Source organism: Cucurbita pepo, chromosome 11 (assembly GCF_057944985.1).
Source record: "Cucurbita pepo subsp. pepo isolate OVF chromosome 11, ASM5794498v1, whole genome shotgun sequence".
In the NCBI taxonomy this organism is placed as follows: Eukaryota; Viridiplantae; Streptophyta; class Magnoliopsida; order Cucurbitales; family Cucurbitaceae; genus Cucurbita; species Cucurbita pepo.
Genome location: NC_141808.1, coordinates 17130142 through 17152481, shown reverse-complemented (window position 1 = coordinate 17152481; position 22340 = coordinate 17130142). Strand labels below are relative to the sequence as shown.

The 22340-nt window shown below is 34.6% G+C and overlaps 5 protein-coding genes across 10 annotated transcripts; 4 read left to right on the top strand and 1 right to left on the bottom strand.

The window, feature by feature from the left end:
* The first annotated feature begins 258 nt into the window (after window positions 1–258).
* On the top strand, window positions 259–2014 carry LOC111804885 (large ribosomal subunit protein eL31). Its single transcript, XM_023689693.2, has 3 exons — window positions 259–396; window positions 670–774; window positions 1562–2014. The coding sequence occupies exons 2-3, from the start codon at window positions 692–694 to the stop codon at window positions 1839–1841; spliced, it is 363 nt and encodes a 120-aa protein (XP_023545461.2). The 5' UTR covers window positions 259–396; window positions 670–691; the 3' UTR covers window positions 1842–2014.
* Window positions 2015–2962: 948 nt separating this feature from the next.
* On the top strand, window positions 2963–3703 carry LOC111805683 (Ribosomal protein S30 family protein). The gene is made up of 3 exons (XM_023690848.2): window positions 2963–3112; window positions 3210–3347; window positions 3452–3703. The coding sequence occupies exons 1-3, from the start codon at window positions 3109–3111 to the stop codon at window positions 3496–3498; spliced, it is 189 nt and encodes a 62-aa protein (XP_023546616.1). The 5' UTR covers window positions 2963–3108; the 3' UTR covers window positions 3499–3703.
* A 2550-nt stretch (window positions 3704–6253) lies between these two features.
* Window positions 6254–9309, bottom strand: LOC111805940 (vacuolar protein sorting-associated protein 32 homolog 2-like). 4 transcript variants are annotated; one of them, XM_023691240.2, is made up of 8 exons: window positions 9119–9309; window positions 8910–9018; window positions 8228–8327; window positions 7535–7620; window positions 7340–7431; window positions 6860–6974; window positions 6582–6777; window positions 6254–6484 (listed from the first exon to the last, which is right to left on the bottom strand). In XM_023691240.2, the coding sequence occupies exons 2-7, from the start codon at window positions 8979–8981 to the stop codon at window positions 6586–6588; spliced, it is 657 nt and encodes a 218-aa protein (XP_023547008.2). In that variant the 5' UTR covers window positions 8982–9018; window positions 9119–9309; the 3' UTR covers window positions 6254–6484; window positions 6582–6585. The 4 variants fall into 4 exon arrangements, with proteins under 4 accessions (XP_023547008.2, XP_023547010.2, XP_023547009.2 ...); XM_023691242.2 differs by having other exon boundaries at window positions 8910–9015; XM_023691241.2 differs by having other exon boundaries at window positions 9154–9309.
* Window positions 9310–11094: 1785 nt separating this feature from the next.
* On the top strand, window positions 11095–15609 carry LOC111785339 (inositol oxygenase 4-like). Of its 2 annotated transcripts, none has more exons than XM_023665749.2 (12): window positions 11095–11450; window positions 12746–12949; window positions 13198–13333; window positions 13647–13728; window positions 14029–14233; window positions 14331–14390; window positions 14472–14524; window positions 14642–14764; window positions 14847–14916; window positions 15009–15087; window positions 15167–15248; window positions 15354–15609. In XM_023665749.2, exons 1-12 carry the CDS (start codon window positions 11240–11242, stop codon window positions 15378–15380), a joined length of 1332 nt encoding a protein of 443 aa, XP_023521517.2. In that variant the 5' UTR covers window positions 11095–11239; the 3' UTR covers window positions 15381–15609. The 2 variants fall into 2 exon arrangements, with proteins under 2 accessions (XP_023521517.2, XP_023521516.2); XM_023665748.2 differs by having other exon boundaries at window positions 11096–11450; window positions 12743–12949.
* Window positions 15610–17757: 2148 nt separating this feature from the next.
* On the top strand, window positions 17758–22025 carry GGT4 (gamma-glutamyl transpeptidase 4). Of its 2 annotated transcripts, none has more exons than XM_023665746.2 (7): window positions 17758–18046; window positions 18469–18806; window positions 19506–20024; window positions 20104–20339; window positions 20481–20745; window positions 21330–21467; window positions 21559–22025. In XM_023665746.2, the coding sequence occupies exons 1-7, from the start codon at window positions 17953–17955 to the stop codon at window positions 21832–21834; spliced, it is 1866 nt and encodes a 621-aa protein (XP_023521514.2). In that variant the 5' UTR covers window positions 17758–17952; the 3' UTR covers window positions 21835–22025. The 2 variants fall into 2 exon arrangements, with proteins under 2 accessions (XP_023521514.2, XP_023521515.2); XM_023665747.2 differs by having other exon boundaries at window positions 17763–18046; window positions 18524–18806.
* The last annotated feature ends 315 nt before the right edge of the window (window positions 22026–22340 follow it).

The following is a 22340-nucleotide window of genomic DNA, read 5'->3' as shown; positions in this document are numbered from 1 at the left end:
AGTATATTTATATACTTCTAATTTACATAATTAAACCCTAATTTACATAAATTTGAATACCACTTCAAAATTAAACTAATTTTTTTCCAACTAAATAATAATAAATAACCCAAATTTACCGACAAAATATTAAAATTAAAAGTTTATAAAAAAAATATAGTTTAATATGCTAAAATGGAGTTTTATTTTATTTTATTTTATTTATTTTCCCTTTTTTTAAAAGTAGCCCATTTATTATATTCATCGGTCCATTTATAGGCCCAAACTTGACAAAGTCTGTGACACAAAAGCCCGCAATAATTTAAACCCTTATATAAATTCCGCATTAGGGTTTTTTGGTGCCCCTGAAGATCATCACTTTCACTGGAGGCCACTCTTCGCGTTGCTGAACGCCAGGTCTCTACTCTTGAACTCCGAACATGTCTTCTCGATTATTAATTTAATACTTCGTTTTCGCTTGTCTTGAAACTTTGTAAACCGGTAAATCATGATCTGTTTTGGTTTTGATTACCTTTTTGCTTTTTATGCGATCGGCTTGGCCGCTTCCGGTCGTTTCTAATCTGTGAAGCTTATGAATCGTGTTGATATGTATTCGCCATTTCTGCATTTGAGAATTTAGAACTCTTTGAAATTTTTTCTGCTTATCTTCAAAAGGCTTACTGTGTACAGGTATTTTTGAAGAGATTTAAAAATGGTAGAGAAGACCAAAGGAAGAAAGGAGGAGGTAGTCTCCAGAGAGTACACTATTAACCTTCACAAGCGCCTTCATGGCTGGTACGTTCATTTTATCTGCCTCTCATATGTATTTGTCCTTTTTAATGTTCGGTATGTATATTCTAGCTGATTATGTACTTTATGTGGGAGGAGTAACCTCGATTTAGTAGTGGCTATGCGTCATAAATTCATCAGATTTTTGTACTTTACTTGGAAGTGTGTGCCATGAGTTTACTATTGCTTCCTTTTTCCTAGAACTATAGATTGGTATTACTAGATTTTAGTTCATACTGTCTATTGTACTCTGAATTGGACATACAACTTGACAGTTTGAGGTTGGGGATTTCGGATTTGTTGCTAATTGAAGTTATAGTTGTTGTAGGGCTATAATATTTACTTTTGACTACAAATAGCCAGAATAAGCATATATCCACCCTACTTAAGCATGTTTTGTTCTATCGTCTGGATCTGCGATGAATTAGAGCCTTTGAACGGAACCAATCCAGGATTGTTGATACTCTTTTATGAAGAGTTGGAAGCTTTAGCTGGTCTATTCCATGCTTTGTATGAATAGTTTCCCCTGGAGCCCGTGATGCACAAGTATTTTGACCATTTTAGTTTATTATCTAGTAGGTTACTTTCATTGCCATATATAGGCTTTGATACACATACAGTTCCATGTTCCATTTTGTTTACTTTTCAATCTATCGATATCCTAAACTATGGTTAACATAACCTCCCTAATGTCCATCTCTATCTTTATGATTGTATTGTTTCTGGAAATAATGTATAATCGCAGGATCCGTTGTTTGCAACTCATTAACCTGTACTGTTTGTGAATGAACAGCACCTTTAAGAAGAAGGCTCCTAAGGCCATCAAGGAGATCAGGAAGTTTGCTGAGAAGGCCATGGGTACAAAGGATGTGCGAGTGGATGTTAAGCTGAACAAGCATATCTGGAGCAGGGGAATCAGGAGTGTGCCCAGAAGAATTAGAGTTCGTATTGCTCGCAAGAGAAACGATGATGAAGATGCCAAGGAAGAGTTGTACTCCCTCGTAACAGTTGCAGAAATCCCCGCAGAAGGACTGAAGGGACTCGGGACTAAGGTCATTGAGGAAGATGATTGATTCGTCAACTGTTTTCGAGAAGAGGTGGTAAGATGAGATTAGGTTGTAGTTTTGATTTGTTGAATGAAAGAAGACTCATATTTTAATTGTTGTCTTTGGAGATCTTTTTTGAATTAACTTATAGTTCCTGGACTTATTCAGTATTAAGTTCAATTGTTTTTGGGTTACATTAACCGAGGCTTTTCTAGCCCTTGAGCAAATCATATCCATGTTTTATACTTCAATTCAAATCATATCCATGAGCAAATTATGATTATATTGCACTATTTTAAAAAATTCTTGATTAACTTTAACTTGTTCTTTCACAAAGCATAGATTTGAGTAATTAAGTTATACTATTTCATCAATGTTGTAGATTACAAACATTGGTAAAATGGCAATATCTAAACATAGAATCCTTGCGGAAGTTGGTCACTACGTCTCAAAGTTCAAATTGTAAGGTAAAAGAAATACACAAATTGAAAGTTGTAACATACATAAACAAACTAAGTTTGATCTCTAAAGACATTGAAGAACCACTTAGAATGGAAAAAAAAAAGTTCTAAAAGGTCGTAAAGGAGAAGGAATCTCGAGTCTTGACGTTCAACACTTGATTTTTGAGTCTATCAGCTGCAAGCTTTAGCACCTCCTTTCTTCCTTTCTTCGGAGCTCAAACAGGAGGTTTACCTAGAAGTTGCTTAATAATCTTAATAAGGAGGTTTACCTAAAAGTTGCTTAATAATCTTAATAAGGTAAGGTACTGATTCAAACTAACAGGAGGTTTACCTAGAAGTTGCTTAATAATCTTAATAAGGTAAGGTACTGATTCAAACTAACAGGAGGTTTACCTAGAAGTTGCTTAATAATCTTAATAAGTAAGGTACTGATTCAAACTAACAGGAGGTTTACCTAGAAGTTGCTTAATAATCTTTGACGAAAATCAGACTTGGACACGGGAAGGGACATGAGAAGAAAAAGGTCGAAAAAACCGTGAGAACTTTTTTGAATTAAAATAAATGTTTAGAGAAAGATATAATAATTACATGTAATTTAAGGAGAAACAATAAAGACAAAACAAATTTTCGCGCTGAAAAAATAATATTACATGTAATTCGGGCTGGGCCGGCTGGATCAAATTTTCGCGCGTCAGCCAACCCACTACTATATATATGTTTGTCCATTCTCCTAAACCTAATTTTTGCAAGTTGCGTTGTTAGTTTCTAGCGGTCGAAGCGAGCACGCCTGTCGCCGAATATCCGGAAGAGGAGAAGACGCTTTCAGATTAGCCATGGGTGAGGATCGAGCTCTATAGCCTCCTTTTGCATTTTATGTTCGTGTGTTTGATGATCCTGATTAATTCGTTTCTTCATTCCTGTAATCGACATTCAGGTAAGGTTCACGGATCTTTGGCTCGTGCCGGTAAGGTGAGAGGCCAGACTCCGAAGGTTGCCAAACAGGACAAGAAGAAGAAGCCACGAGGACGTGCTCACAAACGGATGCAATACAATCGTCGATTCGTCACTGCCGGTAAGCATTTATTTCCTCTCTCTCTCTCTCTCTTTGATATTGTAATCGCGTTCGAACTTTTATCCTTTTCTAGTTTTTTTATGAGTTTAAATTTCCTCTTGCAGTCGTTGGCTTCGGCAAGAAGAGAGGACCTAACTCGTCAGAGAAGTAAGAGTCTCGATAATTCGGCATAACAGCCATTCTTTCATGTTATTTAATATTTCTGTTAGTTCTTTCTTGATGTGTTCACTCTGGCATTGATCTGGACAATGATAGCATTCGTTCTTTTAGAAGGTTTTTGTTTAGTCACTACATGTATCTTTTACGTCTAAGTTTTGACGTTTCGCAATGAGATGAGTTTGTTTAGTTTTTGTTAATGGACCAGCAAGAGATGATACTGTCGGAGTCGCGTGTTTGAATTTGGTTAGTGAATCTGTTAGAATTGATCAATTTCTCGCAAGTAGGAGATCGAGTGTAGGCTCTGTATTTCTAGATCTTGCAACTGTTTTATTCTTTAGATTTGGAATTAGACTCTGGTCTTGTCAATTCCAACTACCTTCTCCCTGTGAAGTGCTCTGAGAACTTACTAGGTGTTTAGGTAACTGAGTTAGAAATTGAAGATCACAGTGAGTAAGACGGATTCTGGACAAAATGATGACAATCTCGCGTAGACTTCGTTTGTTAGGAGCTCATTCAACATCTTCCTACGTTTTGAATTCATTTTAAACTAATTCCTTCGTCATTTTAAACTAATTTCTTCTTCATTTTAAACTAATTTCTTCTTCATTTTAAACTAATTTCTTCTTCATTTTAAACTAATTTCTTCTTCATTTTAAACTAATTCCTTCTTCATTTTAAACTAATTCCTTCTTCATTTTAAACTAATTTCTTCATTTTAAACTAATTCCTTCAGTCATTTTAAACTAAATCCTCCTGTCATTTTAAACTAAATCTTCCAGTCATTTTAAACTAAATCCTCCAGTCATTATAAACTAAATCCTCCAGTCCTTATAAACCAAATCCTCCAGTCCTTATAAACTAAATCCTCCAGTCATTATAAACTAAATCCTCCAGTCCTTATAAACTAAATCCTCCAGTCATTATAAACTAAATCCTCCAGTCCTTATAAACTAAATCCTCCAGTCATTATAAACTAAATCCTCCAGTCCTTATAAACTAAATCCTCCAGTCATTATAAACTAAATCCTCCAGTCATTATAAACTAAATCCTCCAGTCATTATAAACTAAATCCTCCAGTCATTATAAACTAAATCCTCCAGTCATTATAAACTAAATCCTCCAGTCATTATAAACTAAATCCTCCAGTCATTATAAACTAAATCCTCCTGTCATTATAAACTAAATCCTCCAGTCATTATAAACTAAATCCTCCTGTCATTTTAAACTAATTCCTTCGTCATTTTCTAGTTGTAGTGGTAGTATTATTAGTTGCGGGGCTAGAGTATTGCTATCATAGGCTTTGTTAGTTTTTGTAGACATTCATTACGATGCAAAACCATAGATCAGTCTTGTTTGTATTCTCATTCTTCTCGTCCGTTTTGTCAATGTAAATTACACATTCAAGAACGTTGATCTTGATTGTAGTTGATGTTCTTGTATTTATTAGAAATTTGAATTTCAAAAGCTCTCGTCTCCGAAAATGTTAAGTACCGATTTAGTTGTTTGGGAATGATGATAGTGTTTTTAAGTCAATCTTCATTCACCTTCCTCCCTCATTAGCTGTTTAAGCCAATTAGTTTTTTGAGATAGTAAAAAGTGATTGAAAAGTTTTTAGTGAACATGGGAAGTTGAAGAGGCTAGATATGTTTCTATTATTCCTTTAATATTTTCTCGGAAATAATTTTCTGTTAATTTTTCTTTATATAGATACTATTTTTTAATTTCCCTTTATCATTTTGTAGTTCAATATTGCAAGTAAAGAGTTGTTTGTTTGTGGGTTAATTCTTAAACCGTCATTTTAGTATGATTTGAGACCATAATTTAAGTCCCCGCCAGGATTGAAGATGCTTTAACCTATTTACTAAGTGAAAGAAAGAAAAGTTGAGGCAATGGAATTGTGAAACAGTGTTGGAGAAGTGACTATTTATTTACTGAGTGAAAGAAGGAAAAGTGAATGCCATGGAATTGTGAAATAGTGTTGGAGAAGTGAATGAGCTTCTCTTTCTTTCATTTCTTTCCTTTCCTCTTTTTCTGATAATTTTCCTTCCCTCTTTTTCTGATAATTTAGAATTGTGAAGGAGGTAAGTTCAGTCTCATCCATTTTTTATAAGGGTAAAGGAGAGGGGAAGGATTTACTAAATGGTAGATCTCAAGAAAATGACCTTCAATCATACAAATCTATACTGATTTTTTTCTTTTATTCTTTCATCTCTACTTTCAAATGACCTCCAATATAGTGAGCTTCTCTACTTTCAAATTATGTCTACGATATTAGAACTATTTGGATTCATTTAAATTTAATTTGTTTTGCTTGTGTATAAAGTCTGCGACATTTTATTCTTTAGGTTTTAATTCATTCCTTGTTATTAATATCCTTTCTTGCTATATGTATTTTTTTAAATATCAAAATTTCAAACTTTTACTGGAGATTGTATTGAGACTTACAAATTGTTTAAACGAATTTTCAAATGTGATTTGTATTATTTTTTTTCATTTAGGAAGCTCACTATGAACTAGAAAAAGCAACAAAAAAGCTGTTACTTTTTCATATCTTCTGTTTCATTTAGGAAGCTCCCTATAAACTGACTGATGAATTGATTGTGAACATTAAAGTTTAAAATTTCTTTCACTTCAAAATCCTGAATTTGAAAAACCAGGAACAAAAACTCCGAACTTAATTTTAAAACATATTTATTAGTAGTAGTCTTCCTAAACCAATATGCGATTACTGTTATAAACCTAGAAATGAATAAAATTATGAAATTAAATTTAAAATGACCACAATGTTTGCATTCCCTGCAATTTAGAGTATAGATAAGTAAAGGATTTAAAGGATGATTACAGTTATTTCGCGTTCTTTATATACACTTCACGCGGCAGGGAAGAATGGGTCGTATGCAATTTTGAACGAAGGCCCAAATAGGTCGTATGCAATTTTGAACGAACGCCCATCGTTAGCTTCCTTGGATGGCACAATCTGCCAGGAGATCACACCGATTCAATTGCAAGATAACAGTGCATATACTCCATTGACATCTTTTCAAATAAAATCTAAAACGTTGAAAGAACAAGACCTGATTAGAGGGCCATCTCCGCTTGCAGAGCTGCGAGTTCGTCTTCTTCAGCATTTCTCTTCTGAAGAACAGGGCGTGCAGGTACTCGGCCTGACGGGACGGAAACGGGCGCAACAGGAGTTGTTGACGCCGGTTGGAGAAGTTGCTCTTCCATCTCCGCACTTTCCAGCTCTTCAAGTTCCGCCTCCAATTCATCCTGAATGGCAACCATAGTCACTGGATGAGATACTTACTAGATATAAGCTATTAATAATAGGAAAGAGTAAAAGATTAACAACCTCGTCGAAGTCAGCTGCGGCACCAATTGGAGTTGATAGCGCTTCCTGTATCTGTTTCATATTCTCCGTCTGCTCATTAATCTCATCCATCGTTTTGTCCACATCATCAATATTTCTGAAGAAGTTCCGAATAATTAAGCTACTTACTATATAAACTACAGCTTTAACTTCTCACTAAAACATGAAAAAAGTTTCACAAATCATTCAAATTTCAGGTCGTTAAAATATATTTAAATAAACTGGCATCAAAATTTGATCGCATTTTCTCCAGACTGCTAGCTTAACTAGATGAATGAAGTGATGAAATAAGTTCAGATATATTGTACAATTTTCAGGCAATAATAATAGTATGTTTAAAAGACGTGCTAAGATGTATTACATAACATAGATTGATTTATTTTTTTATAGATATTGAATGACCCAGCAAGAACAAAATTCTGGAAGATTATAAACCACAAAGGCAAATAAAAGTAGTCATACGTTGCTTTCTGCATTGCCTTCATTGCCGATGCTCCTGTTCTCAAAGCATCGACAGTTTCCGTCGTAGCTTTAGCGCCTTCTAACATGATCATCTGCAAGAGTAAGAATAGGTTTTGAGTAAAAGCTTCATTGCAGCTCATGAAAGTAAAAGAAATAGACGTCTCATCCAATCAGTAAATAACGACTACAGCACACCTGATCGTGGATACGCAATTGAAAATTTCCAAGCTGCTCTACTTGCTGTTCGTAGAGTCTCTTTCTCTTCAAACATTGTATGGCCGCTGCAAACAAAATATAATGATTGTGAATGGAATCTGAAAAACATTAAGTCCTTATGGCTCTATTAACTCAAGAACAGCTGTATTCAGACTACCACCGGACAATTGTCATGTAATCAAGATTGATTATATACATGAACAGAGCGATATCAACATTTTCAAATCACAATGCCTTCTAATTATTTGAAAAAAAAAAAAAATTAAAATGCAGTGTGTATTCTCTAACCCACACAAAACCGTTCATGAGATTATTTCCCTAACAAGCGAGAAGCTGCTTCGTAGAATTCATTGAGAACAAGATTCTCCTTCTAATAATAAAAAATAACTAAAATGAACAAAAAAAGGTACTTGAAAAACAGCATTAAAAAAGTTCCTGCAGATTATTACATTGCAGTAAACTGATATAAGCATAACTTGCATTTCAAAAGTTTTTACGGATTAAAAAACTTCGAAACGTGAGAAAACCAGGTATGGTGCGACATCAAATTTACACCTCAGAGTCGACAACGTAGGTATTAATTAAATCTTAATCACTCTCCACACATTTAAAAAATCAGAGGAAATTGAAATCAATATCGTCATAATGAGATCACTCAATTTCAGGCCATACCTCGTTTATTCTTCACTCTTGTGAACTCTTTAGCTTTTTCAACCTCTGCAGATGCCTTCTTTACAAGAACATTCTCTTTCTTCTCCAGCATTTCAAGCGTCTAAACAGATCATAACAGACAGTGAAAAAAAGCGCCCAAAAACATTGGTAATAATTATGAAAAGCTTTGTTAGACTAAAAAGGTCTGTGCGATCACAATTACCATCACTTTGGACATGATTTCAACTATCCACTCCAATATAATCGCATAGAAGAATAGCATAGAAATGTAGTACACAGTTTTCAGTTCTTACATCTGTGAAATTTCACCTAGTGTACCGCGATTACAAGTAGCCGAACAAGTGTAAAATTACATGTTAACCTAATTCAAATAAGACGATGATTTCTCAACCGGAACCACCACTTGACCAAGTAAAAAGAAGAACCAAATAAACACTAATACTCTGTCAAGGAGAAGGAGAACCAATTATCGCGGCGTCATAAACACTAATACTCCGTCAAGGAGGACCAATTACTAAGTCGTCATAAACAATAATATTTGGAAGAGGTGAAAGATCGAGAAGTCAAATATCAATCAAGATCGAAAGAAATAGAGCTAGAGTTCAGAACAATCTACTAAAGGAAAAGATCATTTGCATAAAAAGAATATCTAAAACAATAGAACAACAAAGTGAAGACGTACCTCGCTTAGCTTCTCTAACGTAGCCGAAGCATTGGCTTCTTGTTTAGGTTTACCAAAAAGCCTGTTAAACATTGTTGACGCTAAGCAACAAGAATCCTCTCTCGATCTTCTGCAACAAAGAACAAAATCAGAACCAAACGCTTTGTTCCAAATGCTTAGTTTCAAACAGCCGATCAACTTCGGTGAAAACAAAAACAATCAATTCCTACCAAAAGTCGATAAACCAGAGAGATTGAGACGGAACTATGAGAAGCAGAAATGAATCGAAAGAATTTGAAGTAGAAAGCTTCCTCAATCGCTCCAGAAACTGGAGGACGAAGATTTAGAGTTCCTGCTCTCTTCACGTCGCTGTTTCGTCTCCACGCGGCAATCTACTTACTGGTTTCCGTAGATCAAATCAAAAACTACCAATTTTCACTCCGCCAATTCTATTTATATGGGGATAAGGGCCGGGCTCGATTGGTACTCCAATGATGGGCTGAATATCTTATCATTGAATCGGCCCAAATTCATACTTGGGCTGCTGGACATGTATATGGGCCAAACCAGATAAAGTACAGAGAAGCCCAGTCACCACAGCTGTTCCCAGCAAATTAATGCAAATGTCAAATATACCCTTACATCACGTAAATAATGACAAACTCGAATTATATTGTTGATCAAATATTTTAACCTACCAACTCAAGTTTGAGATTTGAATTATTTTACATGCAACATTGATCATGTTAAGCTTGAATAATCTAAACATATAACCAGCTGAGCTCTTTTTAGTATTCCTCACTTATAAATCTATGATCATTCCCTAAATTAGCCGTCTCTCGAGCAAAGTGTTGGAGGCTCGACTCCTTTGGAGTCTTAGTCATTTTTTACCGCATTGCCTTCGAGGAGCGAAGTATTCCTCACTTATAAACCCATGATCATTCCCTAAATTAGCCGACGTGGGACTTCCATCATCCAACACACAGCTTTATATACCCTCAAAATAAAACTCACTTTTCATGGGACATTTCAAGAGCGGCATTATTCATATTTGATGATCATAATTAGTATAAATAAAATCTTAAAGTACATAAAATGTTTTTAAAATATATTAATAAAATATCATAGCTCTAAATTATCATTTATCCAAAAATAAATAAAAACTTTGATTATTTTTTAACGTGTTAAGAATTAGCTCGAAATAAGCTTATGAGTCATTTATGGCTGCTCGGAGACCGGCTTCGGAAACCAAACATTTTAGTTAGAATAATGAATTTGGTGTCACTATCCTTTCCTCAATCATAAATTTGGTAGAAAAATTATTGCAAAACGTGGGGGACAAATATTCAATATTTATTATCCCAATCTTTAAAAAAGTAACATTTTCAATCGGACATTATCCATATTAAAGTACTCCTTTTGCATGATAACCTATTTTATATACTTTTAGTTTCATATTCAATTTCAATCCATCATTTCTAATAAATCACATTAATATTTTCTTCATAAATACTCACCATCGTAATTATTATTATTATTATTATTTGATTAAAAAAAAAATTTAAATTTATCATGAAAATAATGATATTACTAATTGTTTATAATTAAGTTAAAAATAATATCTTCGACATCAATTATTACAAATTGATTAAAAAAAACAATATTAAAATTTAAAAATTAAATTCTTTTGTGCTTTGAAAAGGCCATACCATATCAAAAAAGAATCTACATGGTCGCCTAGTCGTCCTATTTATGAACTATGAGAATTATTGAATTATACTCATAAATTTTTAAATTCTATTAAGTGTTACAATTAATTTCTGAAATTATTATTTAATTTAGTTTATTGAGGTGTTACACATTATTGTTATTAAAATTTTATATAAATAAATAATGTTTTTTATTATATTTTTTAATCAATAATTAAATTAAACAATTAATGATACATGATATATTAAAATAAAATAAAAAAAAAAAAGATAAGAATTAGAAAATAAGAAAATAAATAAATAAATAAGAAACTCGTGGAAAAGACATCATATTTGGAAAAAGCAAACAGTTTGATATGTCTTAAAGTGATGAAATTATTGGTGATTAAATTATTAGTCACTAAACACTCCAACCGAATGTGGTTTATTATGGCACGTGCGAAATGAAATGTGAGGCCAAATTTATTTGGCGCAGATATGGAGGACGAAAAAAGGAGAAGATAAAAGGGCAGAAGCAAGAGAAGAAATATGAGAAAATAAAACACCCAAATTTGAGGCTAAACCCGAAGCCACGAAGCCACCCGAACTTCAGTTAGGAGGCGAATTCGGCGGCGGAGACAGCACACCGAAGGATTCTCGACAATGAACAGGTGGTTCATTGAGCCTTTCAGGAAGTTTGCGGCGGCCGGCGGACGGCGGTGCTTGGTCAAGGACGCTCATTGCGACTTCACTCATGGCGTTTCCGATGAGTTTAAGACGCCGAGAGCCGTTCCGAGGAAGCCCAATGTTTCTGCATTTATGGCCATGCTCGGCCTCCCTCCCATGCGTCTCAACCCCCTCTTGCCTTCCTCAGGTTCCCTACTTCCACCCTCCTTTTTTTTTTAATTTCTTTAAGGATAAAACGGTAATTTACCATCAACTAACATTGAAAGAATAATTAATTAATTCGACTGAAATTACTCTTTTATATATGTGTAATCTTCTTTTTATTGACTATGACGTAAAAATAAATTCTATTTTGACGTAGATGTGAATTAGGTAGACTTTTTTTTTTCATGGATATTGAAATTTAGAAACGTGTATTAAAAAGGGTAAAAATTATTTGAATATTAAACGTCAATTTTACTACTTATCAAATTATTTTGAATATTTCACGGGTTTTTACTATATTTTATGTAATTATATATTTCTATTGATAATTGAATTAAAAATATAGCTTTTAAATCATTTTTATAAAGTAATATCCATTAATAAAAATCTTAATCTTAAGCTAAAGAGAGAAATATATATATATATATATATATATATATATATATATATATATATATATATATATATATTATAAATTTTTATTTGAATTAGTTCATATATATAATTAGATTAAAAAAATAAATTTTATTTATTTTAAAGGGAATGTTTATTTAATTTACCTAAGCTAAAATTATAGATTCTTTTTATTAATAATTAGATACATAAGAATAAAAAAAAAAAAAAACAAAAAAAAAAACAAGAGAGACGACAAAATTAGAAAAGCTGTTAAAAGCACAACTATGAGTGGAGACAAAATTAAAAAGTGATTTTATATAAAGGTTTATTATTATATTCTCAAATAAAAATAAAAACATTTGACCCATTGACGCGACTTCTCGAACACAACCCCAGCCTAGTGGACGCTCTGTATTAAAAAAAATAAACCATCCACGTTTTGCCACGTCATCTTCCAAATTTGACACCGTGTAAATGTATATTTCATAAATAAAATCTTTTAAAAAGCTCCAAACGAAAGCGACATGTCCTTGGGTCATGGATTCCAAATTTAAAGCCTAAATTTATTTACCTTTAATTTAGTTTCGAGCTGTACAGTTGAATATATTGTGTGGCTTTGGTTTTATTTTATTTACGGTTTAAAATGTTTTTTCCTTTGTATTTTGAATTTTTTCTTCTTGAAAACCTTAAATAAATAATAATAATAATAATAATAATAATATAAGAATATTATTATACTCAACCAAATAAAATCAAACGTCGTTTTCCGCCGCTTTTAAGTCTTATTCGTATTTTTAAATATTTTAAATTTGATAAATTAAGAAATAGTGTTTTATTATAATAAAAAGTAATAATAAATTTATTTATTTTTGTTTCCAGTAGAGAATTCGGAGGGATTCCAATTCTCCGGCGAGGAGTCGTCTCCGCCATTAAATGAAGGCGAAGTTTCTCAGTTCCAAACTCACCATAGAAAGAAGGAAAAATCTCAGCGATCTGCGGATTCGACTTTCCTTCATTTTCCGTCGCTTTCTCGGCATTTTCCTTCGACTTTCCGATCGGCGATCCTCAACGCGCAGCGGCAATACGGTACGATTTCGATCTCTCTGTTGAATTTTGCTGAATCTTTTCATCGTTTTCGAATCGTGTAGCGTTTCCAATATGTTCTTCGATGCGTTCGTTCTTGAGGTCACTCTGAGATTTTACTCTGTTTAATAAAAAAATTTGAAAAATGTTTATTCAAAAGAAACAGAGCAATACTTATTGAATCTCATTCGATTTTATAATTATTTTAATTATTGAAATGAGATTGAAATTTGTTGTGATTAACTCTACAGCAACTTCTGCTGAGGTCCAGAAGCCTTCTCAGGAATCGGAATCGGAATTGGACGGTGAATTTGAAAATGAAGAATATGCGCCAAACGACGCCGTTTTCCTCGCCCCCAAAATCAACTCCTTTGGCCATTCATTCAGGTCATTTTGTGATCTCCTTTCTCAATTTTCTTTGTTTATTAGTTTTATTTATTTATTTTTATATTTGCAATAGCTACAAGTTGATAATCTCGAAACAAAAAAAAGAAAATCATTTTTTCATATATTTTTTATATATAAATTTATGAACTTATTAGTATTAAATTTAAAATTTAACAAAATATTTTAATAAAAGTAATTTTTTGAAATTTTTTATTTTAATTTTATTGATAAGAAAAAAAATTATATCCAATTATCTTTTTAATAAAAATATTATGTTAATTTTTTTTTCTATTTGTGTGAATATATTTTGCAGGGATTATGACGCCGAAAGCGCAAGGCAAAAGACCGTCGAAGAACTCTACCGCTTGAACCACATCAACCAAACATATGATTTTGTAAGTTCAATTACATTTCTACTTAATTTTTTTTATTAAGTTAAATTACCAATTAGAAATTAAAAATTGTTAAATTATTGATATTACTAAAAATCCTTTCAATAAGATCTTAAACTGTATTATTTGCCGTCTACGCTACTCACAAAAAAACGATAACGGGATATTGTGTATGATGTGAAATTAGGATTTTAAAGGTAAAAAAAAGTGAGATAAAGTCGTTTCAAACGAGTCTTAAACTATGTCGTTGGAGTCGGAGATGGAATTAGGGTTTTAAAAAGGATGGTTTTGGTGGAAAAACAGGTAAAGAGAATGAGAGAAGAGTATGGGAAGTTGGACAAAACAGAAATGAGCATATGGGAATGCTGTGAGCTGCTGAATGAAGTGGTGGATGAGAGCGATCCAGATTTGGATGAGCCTCAGATTCAGCACTTACTCCAATCTGCTGAAGCCATTCGAAAAGACTATCCCAACGAAGATTGGCTCCACTTGACTGCCCTTATCCATGGTCATATTTTCCTTCCTATTTTATATATATATATATATATTTATTTATTTCTATAAAATGAAAAAATAATAAAATAATAATACTGTTGGGGTCTCAGATCTTGGAAAGGTTCTCCTTCTTCCTATCTTTGGAGGGCTTCCTCAATGGGCTGTTGTTGGTATGTTCTTTTTTTCTCTATCCTACTTTTTAATATCAATTAATTAATTATTAATTAATCAATTAATCAAATATTTGGTAGGTGATACATATCCTCTTGGCTGTGCCTTTGATAAGTCAATTGTTCATCACAAGGTAACAAAACTGTTACCTTTTTCATTTTATTTTTAATTTTAAGTATTAAAAAATAAAAACAATATAATTATCCACAAAATTTTAATATTTCTTTATTATGGGATGTATATTATGCAGTACTTCAAAGACAATATAGACCAGGATAATCCAGCTTACAACACAAAATATGGAATCTATTCTCATGGATGTGGACTCGACAATGTAGTGATCTCTTGGGGGCACGACGATTATATGTACATGGTATATGTTTTAATATATAACGTATTACATTAACCCTTTTTAGAAAATAGTTTTTATTTAACTTTGATTCAATAATATATAGGTTGCTAAAGAAAATGGAACAACTCTACCTTCGGCCGGATTATTTATCATCAGATATCACTCATTTTATCGTAAGTTTATTTATTTTTTTGGTACATAGAATGATGTAAATTAATTACATAGATAAATTTGAGGAGTGATTAATAATTTTTTTTTTTTTTAGCAATGCATCGGGAAGGAGCATATCGACACTTGATGAACAAGGAGGATCTTGAGAATTTGAAGTGGCTTTCAGTTTTCAAGTAATTTTAATTTTTTATTTATTTATAATTTTGTACTTTTTTAAATGAAAAATTATTTAATATTTAAAATCATTTCCAGCAATTACGACCTTTACAGCAAGAGCAAAGTTCTTGTTGACGTCGAAAAGGTCAAACCCTACTACCAATCCCTCATTCGAAAGGTTAAAACTCAACACGAATTTATTTTTTTATTTATTTATTATTTATATTCATTTATTAAAAGGGTAGTTTTTGCTTCGTTTTTTTTTTTTTTTTTTTTTTTGCAGTACTTCCCCTCCAAGCTTAAATGGTGATGATCATGATCAAGACGAAGATGAAGATCAAGGATTCATGAAATGAAATCCATGGTGGGTTCATGAACCCAAGCTTGGTATCGGACGTCTAGGATAAGTATTGCTGTCGTATTTATAGTTTGTAGTTTGTGAGCGAATTATATTATTTTGCGTGTGTGTAAAATTTTCATCTAAACTTTATTGCCTTGTGTAATAAGATTAATATAATGCAAATATGTTTGAGTGAGAATTTATGTCACAAACACATATTCATATGAACTCTAGTTCCTTCGTTCTACGTGTTTGGAGTTGAAAAGAATTATATTTATTTGTTTATTTCGAGCCGAACAAACATCAACAAAAAAGTAAGTAAAGGTGTACGTAGCCTATTTACCAGTGTTATTGCGGTCGACTTCAAGTATTTGGTAAACTGCTCTATCAATAGAAAAAGGCTGAAGCAGCTGGTATGTAAATTACTTGCTTCGATCTTCAAAGAGTGGTCGGTACCAACTCAGTCACGTTTTTATTTATCTTATTAACTAAGGAAGATAAAAAATAAAATAAAATAAAAACAAATTAAAAATTTATATTAATTAATTAATTAATGGCGATTTTTCTATTAATTTTAAATGCATAAATTAACATTTCTTTTGCAGGCCGAGCAATGGCCCATTGGGCTATTTTTAAACGAGCCTTTCACTATTAAGCCCACAAACATTGGGGGTTAGGGCTATAAATATGAACACGTGTGATACACGCGCTCTGCTTTTTCCCGGTGTTCTTCACTTTTTTCGGTCATTGCTCTATCATGTCTCTCATTTCACTTCAATATTTATCGCGCACTCCCTCAACTCTCTCGAATTTCGATTTCACCCCGTTATACTTTCAACTTCCCACTCAATGCCCACTCCTTTTAATCACATTTTTCACACAATTTTCTCTAATTAAAGTAGAGCCAACGCTACCGGTCGAAGCTAAGCTAGCCGGGCTTGAAGGGAAACGACGCCTATCAATCACATGTCTTGAAACTTATGCATGTGGGTAGAGGTAGAAACAGTCAAAATTACTTTTGTCATGTTTAAAGTAACTCTTAAGCTTGTCTGAAGATGGGAGCCAGATTTGTCACCTCTCGAGTGGGATTGGCATTGTTGTTGGTTTGATTTGTTTCAGATCAAAAAAGCAAGATTCCTGTAAATGACCTCTTGACCCTCGTTGAACGGGGCATTGAAAGTTATGGCATGGTAGTACATTCATTTGTCTCATTATATGAACCAATTTCGTATCGTAACCTTCTTCCACTGATAATTACAATATAAATAAGCTATTTGAAATGTCGATGTCAATGGAATTGCTGATTTCTTAATGTTATCATAACGTTGATAGAAATTTTAAGAAAAAAAAATTAGATAATGATGTTTATGATGTGATTCTCGTGATAAGAACCATTTTTTCTTTTTTTTCGGGTTTAATTAAAAAACCGTGCTATACTAAAGTCAAAGATGGAAGAGATCAAAGATAAAGATGACTTAAAAAGATAATCTTTTATATTTATTGAACTTGGTTGTAATTAATAAATTGTAATTTAATTATAGCAAAATTAGATTATAATTATGGTGGCATGGTTGGAATTTTTGAAAAATAAATTACAAATTTAAGAATGGATGGTCATTTATATTGATAATTGTCACTTTAATTATAACTTAATTATGTTATAATTAATAATTTTTAGTAGTCATTAAAAAGCTTTGGCAATAATGACGACTCGCCGTAATTCTCACAACCTCACCCTACACGTTTCCCTCGACGCCAAGTATACGCCAACGACCTTCGATCGTGCCTCACAGAATCCACATGCAAAGAAAACTAACATGATACAGAGGAAAAATGGAGGGAGAAGAAGAATAGACTGTTGAGTTAATTCATGACGACAGCCGACAATCACCCTTGTCGAGACTCATTGTGCCGTATAGTGTAGATAATACTGTAAAATAGGGGACTAACAAGGCGGGGAACACCATGATGCACACGAGTGATTATTGCTGAACGGTGTTGTAATTTTGTGTCCAGGTTCAAACCTTGGTAGGTACAGATGGAAATTATTAAATTATATTTAATGTTTTGTATTAAAAAATAAGATAAATTTTAATGGTCACAAATTAGTTGGAGCCTTTCCATTTTTGTCGCGTAAGAGTAATAAACAAATAAAAGTTGGCTGCCAAAGAAGCTGACGAGTCGGGCAGAAAAGAACTGTCGTCCAATTATCATTTAACACGTGGACACCAAATTATTGAAAACGACTCAATAGAGAAATATCATATTTTCGGATGAGAATACATTATTAAATTTGTTGTGAAAAAAATAAAAACATATTTTTACATTTTTGTTTTATTGGATTTAAATTAACTCATCAAGATATCACAATTTCGACAAAATTAGAGGTTGAAATCCGTTGAAGTCAGAAAAAAAAAAGGAAGAAATGAATAAGATGACGGATGTATTATTTAATACGTAACTTCTTCTGCGTTTTGGTAGCTAGAATTCGAAGCAATTTTATTAAAGTCAGCGATTCTTTGAGAGGATCTGTGGATTAGCGATGGAATCTCCATTACTGCGCCGCCGTGAATTGGTGAACAAGAGGCGTTGCGGAGGAGTGATTTTAGTTCCGCTTGGATTACTTGCCATCGCAGGTAGTTCAGCTAATCTTCACCTTCGTTTATTTTTTTCTGTTGTATTGAATGTTTTCGTTTTAGATTTTGGATTCATCGTAAATCAAGGGCTAGAAAAGTTTCATCTGTGGGTAATTGTTCGGCCTTATTGAGGAGATTTCGGAGTTCTTTTGTTTTACGACGATTTTGACTTTGTTTTAGTTCTTCGTTTGTCTTGAATGATTTCGGAGTTCTTTTGTTTCACGATTGTTTTGTTGATGTCAAGTTCTACTTCAGATTGAACTGTTGCATTTGCGACTGATTCGAACTCGTTTGTTTTACGACTGATTCGAACTGTTGCATTAGCGATTGTTTTGTTGATGTCAAATTGTACTTCTTCGTTTGTTTTACGATTACCTGAACATTTGCGACTGATTCGAACTCGTTTGAGTCTCTTTATGTAGTTGTTGGCTATATCCTTGGAGGTTCCATTAATGGTTTGGTATTTAATGAGGAAAGCAAGCACTCTGGTGGAATAGATATCAGTAATCCCGAAATTGTTGAGTCAGAGAAGGGAGTTGTTGCTGCTGATGACGGCCGCTGCTCCGAAATTGGAGCGTCGATGCTTAGGCAGGGAGGGCATGCCGTTGATGCTGCCGTCGCAACTGCATTGTGCCTTGGTGTGGTGGGTTCGATGTGGAGCGGGATAGGCGGTGGAGGTTTTATGCTTGTCCGATCCGCATCGACTTTGCAAACCACAGCTATTGATTTCCGGGAGACCGCACCCTTGGCTGCATCTCAGGTTCAAAATCTCTCCCTCTTTTGGTAGAACAGATGGTTGTCTTTTAGCCTGCAACTCTCAAAAGTACACCGTAAAAAGATGGCTACGACTCTTCACAATAGTATAATATTGTCAACTTTGAGCATAGACTCTAATGACTTTGCTTCTAATGACTTTGCTTTTGGTTTCTGTAAAAGGCCTCATTCCATTCTTACTCATAAACCTAGGATCATTCTCTTACTTAGCCAACGTAGGACTCTCTCCCAACAATACTCCACTCGAACAAAGTACACCACAGAGCCTCTCCTGAGACCTATGGATCCCTTGAACAACCTCCTCTTAATTGAGACTCGACTCCTTCTTTGGAGCCCTTCGAACAAAATATACCATTTGTTCGACACTTGAGTCACTTTTGACTACACTTTCGAGGCTTGTAACTTCTTTGTTCGACATTTGAGGATTCTATTAACATGGCTAAGTTAAGGGCATGACTCTTATACCATGTTAGGAACCACGATTCTCCACCATGGTATGGTATTGTCCACTTTGAGTATAAGCACTCACGGCTTTGATTTTGATTTCCCCAAAAGGCCTCATACCAATGGAGATAGATTCTTTACATAAACTTATGACCATTCTCTTGATTAGCCCATCCCTTCCAACAATCCTGGAGAAAGGAGAGTGAAAAGTTGTAAGCTGTTTCATTTTGGCAATGTGCAGGATATGTATGAAACCAATGTGACTGCCAAAAGTTTGGGGCCACTATCAATTGCAGTTCCTGGAGAGATAGCTGGCCTTCATGAAGCTTGGTTGAGATATGGCCGTTTGGCGTGGCGGTCCTTATTTGAGCCTGCTATAAAGCTTGCCAAGGATGGGTTTGTGATATCTCCTTATGTAGGACAGTCCTTAGTTTCCTCTACCAACATGATCCTAAATGATCCTGGGTTGAGACGAGTTTACGCACCAAATGGTAAAATAGTACAAGCAGGCGACACTTGCTACAACGTTGAGCTAGGCAAGAGCTTAGAGGCTGTGGCCGATCAAGGGCCGCAAGCCTTCTATAACGGTGCTGTCGGAGAGAAGTTGGTGAAGGATGTGAGGGAAGCTGGTGGGATATTATCCATGGAGGATTTGAGGAACTACACAGTTGAAGTAACCGAGGCAATGACTACCGAGGCAATGGGCTACACAGTGCATGGCATGCCACCTCCTTCAAGTGGAACACTTGGCTTTGCTATGGTCTTGTCCTCTCTTTACCTCCTACTTAAAACTTTTCTGAAATCCCTTTTGATTCCAGACTCTATTCTTGAATGAACAGGTAATGAACATCTTCAAAAGCTACAATGATCCTGATGCCACCAAGGGAAATCTTGGCCTACATCGACTAATCGAAGCATTGAAGCACATGTATGCCGAGCGAATGAACTTGGGCGATCCTCGGTTTTCGAACATTAGCAACTCTGTCTCCAACATGCTCAGTCCATCATTTGCTAAGAAAATTCAGGAAAAGATAATCGACAACGCTACTTTTCCTCCGGATTACTATCAATACAGGTATCGATCAAATGAAAAAAACACGCTCAGCCCGTTATTCTCTTCGAACTCTTGTTGGAATTCGAACAAGGTTATTGATGTCTTAAATGTTTAGATTTGCTCTAAGTTTGCTAATTTTAACTTGTTCTTTACAATTACTAGGTGGAATCAGCTAAGAGATAGTGGAACTAGTCACTTTTGCATTGTGGATGCAGAGAGAAACGCTGTTTCATTGACAACAACCGTAAATGAGCACTTTGGGGCTGGCCTTCTTTCACCTTCTACTGGTATTGTTCTTAATAATGAAATGGGAGACTTTTCTGTACCCACAGATATCTCTCCAGATAAACTCCCCCCAGCACCTGCAAATTTCATCCAGCCAAACAAGAGGCCCCTCTCTTCCATGATACCTCTTATTGTCACAAAGGTACAACTCTTATTTACACATTTGATTGTTTTGGATCTTCTGATATTCATGACTTTGCTCTAATATCATATTCAAAAGTTTATCGGTGAGATCCTACATTGGTGGAGGAGAATGAAACATTCTTCATAAGGGTGTGGAAACTTCTCTCTGGCTGACGCGTTTTAAAAATCTTGAGGGGAACCCCGAAAGGGAAAACCCAAATAGGATAATATCTACGGGCGGTGGGCTTGGGCTGTTACAAATGGTATCAGAGCTAGCTATCGGGCGATGTGTCAGCGAGGAGGCTGAACCCCGAAGGGGGTGGATTGGGAGAGTCCCACGTCGATTGAAGAAGGGAACGAGTGCCAGCAAGGACGCTGGACGCTAAAGGGGGTGGATTGTGAGATCCCACATCGGTTGGGGAGGAGAACGAAACATTTTTTATAAGGGCGTGGAAACCTCTCCCTAGCATACACGTTTTAAAAATCTTGAGGGGAAGCCTAAAAAAGAAAGCTAAATAACATAATATTTGCTAGCGGGCTTGGGTGGTTACATTATTATGATCCTCAATTATTAGCTTGGAAATGTTGTTTGATCCTTCATAGGATGATCGGTTGATTGCGGTACTCGGCGGTAGCGGAGGAATGAAGATAATTCCGGCAGTAATTCAGGTTTTCCTCAACTATTTCTCCCTGGGATTCCAACCTTTCCCAGCTGTTGAAAGGTCAAGGGTGTATCATCAGGTTTGTTTGTTTGTTTGTTACTCAATTTCCAGGCACAATTTCTTGCCACAAACAGTTGACATTATAATGTAGCCTTGTTGTGTCTCTGCAGCTAATTCCAAACGTAGTAAAATACGAAAACTTGACGTTCATCGATGGCGATCACGTCGAACTTTCAGACGAAAAGACGGCATTCTTGGAAGAGAGGGGTCATAAAGTGGTAGCTATTGATGCACCAGGAGCCATTGTTCAGTTCATAGTTCAAAACTTTGAAGACGCCATTGACAAAGGTCGAAAGGGCAGAAAGATATCCAATGATCGAACACATTTTGGTGTTCTTACGGCTGTGTGCGACCCCAGAAAAAACGGGAACCCCGCAGTCGCCTAGGAAATGTTGCCCCCTCCCCCCCTCCCCCCTCCTTTTGTACATTGTTCTTAGACTGGGCATGGCTCTCTCTCGTTGGCTGAATGATCAGTTTCCTTGTGTTTCAAGAGGGCCATCCATAGGCCATTGGGACTCAAAACACGGTTTTAATATTTTCTACACGAAATGTAAGCTAATATACCAATTACACAAAATTCAATTTGGTAATTTTTATAAATGTTTCAAGTTTCGAAAAGCTGACATCGAACCCCCGCTAAGTTATCAAAAACACATCTAAAGAGAGCGTGGACGCCCTATAAAATTATCGCCCTACCCATTAATAGACTATGAGGGGACAGACGATCGGAGACTTACCAAGAACTCGAGAGCAAGAATGGAAACTCCAAACATAATTCCAAGTGACTGCTACACTAAATTTAAATTTGTATCAAAATTTTAAAGGATTTATGGTATAATTTTTTTTTATTCGACTCCAAATTTGGAATAAAAGACACGTGGCAAGTTTATGA

What these genes read in the sequence shown, in the direction of transcription:
- LOC111804885 (XM_023689693.2), top strand. Translation starts at nt 692, where the DNA reads ATGGTAGAGAAGACCAAAGGAAGAAAGGAGGAGGTAGTCTCCAGAGAG. An exon ending in CACAAGCGCCTTCATGGCTG is followed by an intron (nt 775 to 1,561) that starts GTACGTTCATTT and finishes GTGAATGAACAG; the next exon opens with CACCTTTAAGAAGAAGGCTC.
- LOC111805683 (XM_023690848.2), top strand. An exon ending in TCGTCGATTCGTCACTGCCG is followed by an intron (nt 3,348 to 3,451) that starts GTAAGCATTTAT and finishes TTCCTCTTGCAG; the next exon opens with TCGTTGGCTTCGGCAAGAAG.
- LOC111805940 (XM_023691240.2), bottom strand. Translation starts at nt 8,981, where the DNA reads ATGTTTAACAGGCTTTTTGGTAAACCTAAACAAGAAGCCAATGCTTCG. An exon ending in CGTTAGAGAAGCTAAGCGAG is followed by an intron (nt 8,328 to 8,909) that starts GTACGTCTTCAC and finishes TGATCTGTTTAG; the next exon opens with ACGCTTGAAATGCTGGAGAA. An exon ending in CCGCAGCTGACTTCGACGAG is followed by an intron (nt 6,778 to 6,859) that starts GTTGTTAATCTT and finishes GTTGCCATTCAG; the next exon opens with GATGAATTGGAGGCGGAACT.
- LOC111785339 (XM_023665748.2), top strand. Translation starts at nt 11,240, where the DNA reads ATGAACAGGTGGTTCATTGAGCCTTTCAGGAAGTTTGCGGCGGCCGGC. An exon ending in TCAACCAAACATATGATTTT is followed by an intron (nt 13,729 to 14,028) that starts GTAAGTTCAATT and finishes GTGGAAAAACAG; the next exon opens with GTAAAGAGAATGAGAGAAGA. An exon ending in ACGACGATTATATGTACATG is followed by an intron (nt 14,765 to 14,846) that starts GTATATGTTTTA and finishes AATAATATATAG; the next exon opens with GTTGCTAAAGAAAATGGAAC.
- GGT4 (XM_023665746.2), top strand. Translation starts at nt 17,953, where the DNA reads ATGGAATCTCCATTACTGCGCCGCCGTGAATTGGTGAACAAGAGGCGT. An exon ending in CACCCTTGGCTGCATCTCAG is followed by an intron (nt 18,807 to 19,505) that starts GTTCAAAATCTC and finishes GGCAATGTGCAG; the next exon opens with GATATGTATGAAACCAATGT. An exon ending in TACCTCTTATTGTCACAAAG is followed by an intron (nt 20,746 to 21,329) that starts GTACAACTCTTA and finishes GATCCTTCATAG; the next exon opens with GATGATCGGTTGATTGCGGT.